This window comes from Dendrobates tinctorius, unplaced genomic scaffold (genome assembly GCF_039654945.1).
Source record: "Dendrobates tinctorius isolate UK_male_01 unplaced genomic scaffold, ASM3965494v1 ptg000039l, whole genome shotgun sequence".
Taxonomy (NCBI): Eukaryota; Metazoa; Chordata; class Amphibia; order Anura; family Dendrobatidae; genus Dendrobates; species Dendrobates tinctorius.
Genome location: NW_027361707.1, coordinates 8,314,484 through 8,322,603, shown reverse-complemented (window position 1 = coordinate 8,322,603; position 8,120 = coordinate 8,314,484). Strand labels below are relative to the sequence as shown.

General features: G+C 46.3%; 1 protein-coding gene across 4 annotated transcripts in view; it reads left to right on the top strand.

Annotated features, from left to right (window-relative positions):
- The window catches only part of ZFYVE28 (zinc finger FYVE-type containing 28), a 159,602-nt gene continuing 151,482 nt past the window's right edge, over positions 1-8,120 (top strand). For all 4 annotated transcript variants that reach the window (XM_073574457.1, XM_073574456.1, XM_073574455.1 and 1 more), the window contains exon 1: positions 1-280. In XM_073574457.1, the coding sequence (XP_073430558.1) occupies positions 242-280 (39 nt within the window). In that variant the 5' untranslated portion in view covers positions 1-241. The remainder of the gene's footprint in view (positions 281-8,120) is intronic.

The following is an 8,120-nucleotide window of genomic DNA, read 5'->3' as shown; positions in this document are numbered from 1 at the left end:
CGGCGCGCATGCGCGGACGTGTCAGAGTGGCGCTGCTCGCTTGGGATGGTGACTGTATTGGGGTTGTCGGCGGAGCCCTCAGTGCTGCTCGGTATACCGCGCACAGCCGGCCGCGGCTCTGCTCCAGGGACTGGGGAGACTGACATCCGGATACTCACAGGAGCACGAGGACAAGCCGGCAGGAGAAGGGGACAATCCCCGGGGGATCAGTGACATCCAGCAGCCGCGCAGCCTCGGAGGAATGATGAACAGGTTCAGAAAGTGGCTGTACAAACCCAAGGTAGGTGCGGAGCCGCCGCCGGCAGGACTGGCCCCTGGGGGCCCCGTCAGGTGGTGCCGGGAAGATTATTCATCTCCTGTGTCATAGAGAACAAGCAGCAGCAGCAGCAGCGTGCACAGGGAGGATGGCGGAATACCTGTGCTGTGCCCCGGAGCTGCACTCACTATTCTGCTGCTGCAGTCACTGTGTACATACATTACATTAATGATCCTGAGTTACATCTGTATTATACTCCAGAGCTGCACTCACTATTCTGCTGGTGCAGTCACTGTGTACATATATTACATTACTGATCCTGAGTTACATCCTGTATTATACTCCAGAGCTGCACTCACTATTCTGCTGGTGCAGTCACTGTGTACATTACATTACTGATCCTGAGTTACATCCTGTATTATACTCCAGAGCTGCACTCACTATTCTGCCAGTGCAGTCACTGTACATACATTACATTACTGATCCTGAGTTACATCCTGTATTATACTCCAGAGCTGCACTCACTATTCTGCTGGTGCAGTCACTGTGTACATACATTACTGATCCTGAGTTACATCCTGTATTATACCCCAGAGCTGCACTCCCTATTCTGCTGGTGCAGTCACTGTGTACATACATTACATTACTGATCCTGAGTTACATCCTGTATTATACTCCAGAGCTGCACTCACTATTCTGGTGCAGTCACTGTGTACATACATTACTGATCCTGAGTTACATCCTGTATTATACCCCAGAGCTGCACTCACTATTCTGCTGGTGCAGTCACTGTGTACATACATTACATTACTGATCCTGAGTTACATCCTGTATTATACTCCAGAGCTGCACTCACTATTCTGCTGGTGCAGTCACTGTGTACATACATTACTGATCCTGAGTTACATCCTGTATTATACCTCAGAGCTGCACTCACTATTCTGCTGGTGCTGTCACTGTGTACATACATTACATTACTGATCCTGAGTTACATCCTGTATTATACCCCAGAGCTGCACTCACTATTCTGCTGGTGCAGTCACTGTGTACATACGTTACTGATCCTGAGTTACATCCTGTATTATACTCCAGAGCTGCACTCACTATTCTGCTGCTGCAGTCACTGTGTACATACATTACATTACTGATCCTGAGTTACATCCTGTATTATACTCCAGAGCTGCACTCACTATTCTGCTGGTGCAGTCACTGTGTACATTACATTACTGATCCTGAGTTACATCCTGTATTATACTCCAGAGCTGCACTCACTATTCTGCTGGTGCAGTCACTGTGTACATACATTACTGATCCTGAGTTACATCCTGTATTATACCCCAGAGCTGCACTCACTATTCTGCTGGTGCTGTCACTGTGTACATACATTACATTACTGATCCTGAGTTACATCCTGTATTATACCCCAGAGCTGCACTCACTATTCTGCTGGTGCATTCACTGTGTACATACATTACATTACTGATCCTGAGTTACCTCCTGTATTACACTCCTCCAGAGCTGCACTCACTATTCTGCTGGTGCAGTCACTGTGTACATACATTACATTACTGATCCTGAGTTACATCCTGTATTATACCCCAGAGCTGCACTCACTATTCTGCTGGTGCAGTCACTGTGTACATACATTACTGATCCTGAGTTACATCCTGTATTATACCCCAGAGCTGCACTCACTATTCTGCTGGTGCAGTCACTGTGTACATACATTACTGATCCTGAGCTACATCCTGTATTATACTCCAGAGCTGCACTCACTATTCTGCTGGTGCAGTCACTGTGTACATACATTACTGATCCTGAGTTACATCCTGTATTATACCCCAGAGCTGCACTCACTATTCTGCTGGTGCATTCACTGTGTACATACATTACATTACTGATCCTGAGTTACCTCCTGTATTACACTCCTCCAGAGCTGCACTCACTATTCTGCTGGTGCAGTCACTGTGTACATACATTACTGATCCTGAGTTACATCCTGTATTATACCCCAGAGCTGCACTCACTATTCTGCTGGTGCAGTCACTGTGTACATACATTACTGATACAGACAGAGCCGTGCAGTGGTCACTTCCTCTTGGTTGTCGTGGTGTGTGCTGGCCCCGCTCTCCGCCTCGCGGTGGGACGCACATCTTTAGCGTTGTCTCAGTGGTGACGAGCCAGCGTATAACTTACACGAGTGTCGGCTGTCTCTTCGGATCGCACTCGCTGCGCTCTTATTCTGTGGAGCAGTGTCGTGCCAACTCACGTTTTTTTCTCACACAATGGAGAAGGTGCAGACATTACATTCTCCATCTTCTCCACACCTGGGATTCTGTTCAGTCGGATCACCATAAAATGCTGCTTGGTTCACGCTCGCAGCAGATCTGGAGCCGAGGGTCATTTTCCTTTATCATCATGAAAGATTCTTTCTTTCTTTCGATAATAGTAGTTTTGCTTAGTGCTTGTTGCCTTGGAGACCGACCACCGCTGCTGTTTCGCTTGTAAGCCCTGCTCTGAAGCTGGCCGGGGGATGGAGGTAACCGTGCGCTCCAGTGATCCAAACTGCAGCCTTTCCCTTATGACAGCGTTTTATTCGCCCGCGGAAAGTCATTGCTAAGTGCAAAAAAAAAACGCCGGTATCAGCGGTTTTCTTGCTTTTTTGGTGCAAAAACCTTAGCAAGTTGCATCGTAATTTTTTTTTTTTTTTTTCAGATTGTGGAAATAAATGGATCTCCCGATGCTGCTGGTTTATTTTGGGCAGAGTTTACAACAGAGTCTCCTCCTGATTATTTTTTTCCCTCACCTGTATTTTCGGCTTGTTCAGCGATCTCTTCCTCCCCCTCCCAATAGACACACGCATAGCGTAATCTGAGACCATGTTATCTGCTCTGCTATAACCTAAAGCCTCTCCGGCATAGCCAGCAGAAACAAGGTGATAGGTGACGAGTCTCTGAGCCCTGTGCAGCTCTATTATTAAAGGGTTCTCTTTCTACAGATCTCATAGCCTTCCCCTTTAGTGACCTCCCCGTCCCAACGATCAGCTGTAATCTATGGGGAAACCAGACAGCAGTAAGTGTTTAAGTTCTATGCAGCACCCCCCGCAGGGAAAATCAAGTGTCCATTCAGAATAATCGGGTGTCTGTACAATGAAGGACAGGTCTTGTCTGTCCAGAGAGGTTAGACTGTAGGAGATGTGTACCCTTAACTGAGGACCCCCCACTCCTTTAACTCATAAACTGTTACATTTTGTCAATAAAGTTGCACTAATTTTTTAGCTTGCAGTTTTTATTCTTTATTTTCAGCTCGTGCCCTGATCTAAGTTTCAGATCTTTCTCTCGTGGGAGTGTCTCTCAGTAATATAGGCTGGATGTGAGCTGTGTGTGTCTCAGACCTCTGCTGTCTTCATTGGCTCATGAATGGGCACAGCTTCTATCCTGCACGGGTTTCCTCTTCAAGCACTTTCCTCCGTACCTATAGGATTGTTTTCTCTGCCCTCTTTGCGATTTTTAGATACTTTTCTTCTCCTATTATCTCTAACCCTGAGAGAAGGGAGAGAAGACAGCCTGGAACAGGAGGTTTGATGGGTTTGTAAAATTAGTTTTAGGCCACAGTCAGACTCCCGTATAAAGGGATGATGATCGCACAGCGATGCTCGGACTGGCCGCCGACCAGTCCGAGGATTGCCAGTCCAACCTCATTCAGACGACACGCTGATCTGAGCGTTTTTTTTTGTTTTGTTTTTTTTTTTATATATGGATGCCTTGATTTGAATAGATGACTGTGGTGCGTAAAGTGGATCAAAATATTTTTTTTTTTTTTATACATATTTTCTTTAATTTTTTTATGCATTGCTTCCTCCCGGAGCATGGTTATATTTGGGTGACGGGACTTGAATAAAGCTTTTCCGACCTCCTGTGACCGGCAGATGATGGATATAGTAGTTATATTTAGATGCCGGCTACTTGGGGACGTTACTCTCTGGAGGGCGCCTGGTGAAATCTAGGGCACATATAATCCCGGACTTGTCACGTTCAGCCGCAGTCGCCCCCTCCCTGCCGTCCTCCAGCGCAATGATTACCTGTGCCCAGAAGCTTGACTATGCCACTTATGTAGATCAGGTGTTATTACGCTCCGCCAGTGCATTATACTGCAGTGACCTGCTATTCGCTGTGAGATCATTGCCTTCCGTGCCAAGGAGTCTGAGATCTTCTCTGCCCGGTCACCCATGCTGCGCAGCTCTGAGCTCATTCCTGTAAAGTATCCTCAGTGTAAGTATGATACTAGGGGACTGCATTACACAAGCCCAAGGTTCTGCACACCTCCGGCGGCGAAGTGCTGGGCATTTTAATAGCCCAATTTATCAATCTTAGCTTGACATTCTTGTGTTTTCAGACTTTTTTTATTAAATAGAATGCGTAGACCTGATGATGCTGGTGTACTTGCTCTGAAATTCCATTTCAGAATGTCTGTGTAATCCCGATATTAAAATGAGATTTTTATTTTTTTTTTAGGAGTTCAGCTACAGAGCGAGACAGCTCATGGGTCTAAGTGTGTTCAGTCTGACAGCCGCAGCTTGAGATCTCAGCAGGGAGGAGGGACACTGAGGAGATGTTAATCTGGCTCGGTGGGAAGAGATGCAGCAGCAGGAAGGGGGGAACCCTGAGGAGTAGAGTTGATTCACACATCTTATTCCAGGTGGACTGTTCCCTTACCTGCCGCCATCCCTGGCTCTGATTCTTCTGATATCTCATGTGCATTTTGCTGCAACGATGACTTCTCGATAGGCCACACTGGGATGCCGACAAGTAAGAAGCGGTTCTCCCACAACCACGCCACGGCCATAGACCACTCTCATGGACATACGACTAAAAAAAGCTCCAACTGCCAAGGAGCTGTCAGTAAGGCTAGAATAGATGTGTCCCGTGCCCCAGCTCAGTGCAACCCTCCACATGGTCATAGCAATACAAAGAAATCCAGGGCACCAGACACCCTCCTTTTGGTGACTGCATTGGTCCAGAAAAATCACAACGTTTCGGCCTCACATGGCCTTCATCAAGCCATAAAAAATGCACCTCTGTCTTATTTTTATATATATTTTTTATGGCCCGATGAAAGGCCCTGTGCGGCCGAAACATAGTGATTTTTCTGTACAAATAACGTTACCAAAAGGAGGACGTCTTGTGCCCTGGTTCATGGATTTCTCTATAAGCCTAGAATGACAGAGCTTGAGTTTAAACTTTCATAAATGTATTTTGTAGTAATTCTGTTACAGATTTTCACAGTAAGTACAAAATCACCATCTGGTCTAATAGGTTTTTATTTTTTTCAATAATGTATGTAGTTTCTATTGTGGAATCTGGTGACAGATCTGCTCTAAAGGGGCGTCCAGGAGTTAGATATTGATGCGGCATCCTCAGGATAGGCCATTAATGCCGGACTGTTGTTGTGGTCATTCTCAGTTACCGTAGTTTAGATCCTCTTTACTTCAATAAGAGATGAGGTGCAGTACCGAAGAACGACCACTACAGTGTGCGGCGCTGCGGTGTTTTGACTCTGCTTGCTGTCTACTTGCTCTGCTGGTAAGGGCAGATTGTGGGGGCGGAGGGTATTGGGGGGGGGGGTGCTTTAAAAAATTGTGATTGGTGGGGTATGGCTGATGCGCCACTTTGCCTTTTCTATGTTTTCCCTGGTGGCACTCACTTCTCAGGATTGGTCGCAGCTCACACTGATCATAATGTGCTGGTATGACCTACAGACCTGCCATCACTTTTATGAAATGGGAATACCTCTTTAATTTTAGGGGGCTGAAACTATAAGTATAGTCCTATTGATGATTTCCAAATCTGCCTCACAGTGGGCTGTGAATAATGGTGGGCGGCGAAAACTACTGTCGCCGCACAACAAAATCGTCTGCAAAACAGTTAAAATTAAGCGAGCGAATCCTTCGTAGGTTTTAATTTTGCTGAGTCTGCTGAAAAAGATGTCAATTCGGCCAGACTTGCATTTTAATGAATCATTAGCTAAACTATAGAGATTGTAAGGCATGATACAGACGTGCGCCAGCTATTACTGAGCGGCTCGTAAGCGAGCGCTGAAAGTCCAGGCAGTTCCTTAAACCAACCTGTGAGCGTGCGCCCCTGCATTCTTGGGTGGTTAGTAAATAATGGGGGGAGCTGAGGAGAATTCCCGTTTAGGGCATATAAAATTAAGGCGTTATCCGAAAATGACTTGATGATAGAATCCATTTTTTTTAAAAATTTTTTTGTTATTTAAAGGGGTTTGAGCACTGCCGATGACTATATGACCCCACACCCCTGCCACGACGCGCGCTTGATCTGCCAGGTGTCATGTTCTTTTACAATATTTTTAAAATGATTCTATCTTTAGATCAATATTCAGAATTTCTGTATAAAGTAAAAAAAAAACCCCTGAAAACTTGCAGTTGTGCCAGTCATTACACTGGCTACCCATCCACTCCAGAATTCAGTATAAACTTATTACCCTCACCCACAAAGCCCTCCATGGCTCAGCACCACCCTGCATCTCCTCCCTTGCTTCAGTCTACCACCCTACCCTCACCCTCCGTTCTGCTGATGACCTGAGGTTAGCATCCTCAGAAATCAGAACCTCCCACTCCCGTCTCCAAGACTTTACACGTGCTGTGCCAATTCTTTGGAATGCACTTCCCAGGTCAATACGATTAGTCCCCAATCCCCACAATTTTAAGCGTGCCCTGAAAACACATTTATTTAGACTGGCCTATCGCCTCAACACATTAACCTAATCTAATCTATCCCTGTGTGGCACAGCCAAAGGTTTTACCATAACCAGGTTTCCCGCATCATGTTCCCACATGCTTTATGCATCTATCAGCCCTCTGTGTTTGTACTGTTACACACGTAACATTATGGCTGGTCCATACAATCAGGGCAACTGTTACCACCCACCTTTCGTGTCTACCTCTTTCCTCATAGACTGTAAGCTTGCGAGCAGGGCCCTCATTCCTCTTGGTATTTGTTATAATCTGTGATTATTGTTATGCTGTAATGTCTATTGTCTGTACAAATCCCCTCTGAAATGTAAAGTGCTGCGGAATATGTCGGCGCTATAGAAATAGAATTTATTATTATAGTTGTCACTCTGAGCCTTATAAGTAGACTGACACTTCCTTTTTGGTAGAGGTCACTTCTCAGCAGTCTCATGATCATCAGAGGATAACAATGACCAATAACACATGTAGAGACGCATAATCCACCATTCACAATAGGCGATAGTCACAGATCTCCTCTCACAGAGCATGCCCACCATTCACAATAGGCGATGGTCACAGATCTCCTCTCACAGAGCATGCCCACCATTCACAATAGGCGATGGTCACAGCTCATCTCTCACAGAGCATGCCCACCATTCACAATAGGCGATAGTCACAGATCTCCTCTCATAGAGCATGCCCACCATTCACAATAGGCAATGGTCACAGATCGCCTCTCACAGAGCATGCCCACCATTCACAATAGGCGATGGTCACAGATCGCCTCTCACAGAGCATGCCCACCATTCACAATAGGCGATGGTCACAGATCGCCTCTCACAGAGCATGCCCACCATTCACAATAGGCGATGGTCACAGCTCACATCTCGCAGAGCATGCCCACCATTCACAATAGGTGATGGTCACAGCTCACATCTCGCAGAGCATGCCCACCATTCACAATAGGCGATGGTCACAGCTCACCTCTCGCAGAGCATGCCCACCATTCACAATAGGCGATGGTCACAGCTCACCTGTCGCAGAGCATGCCCACCATTCACAATAGGCGATGGTCACAGCTCACCTGTCACAGAGCATGCCCACCCTTCA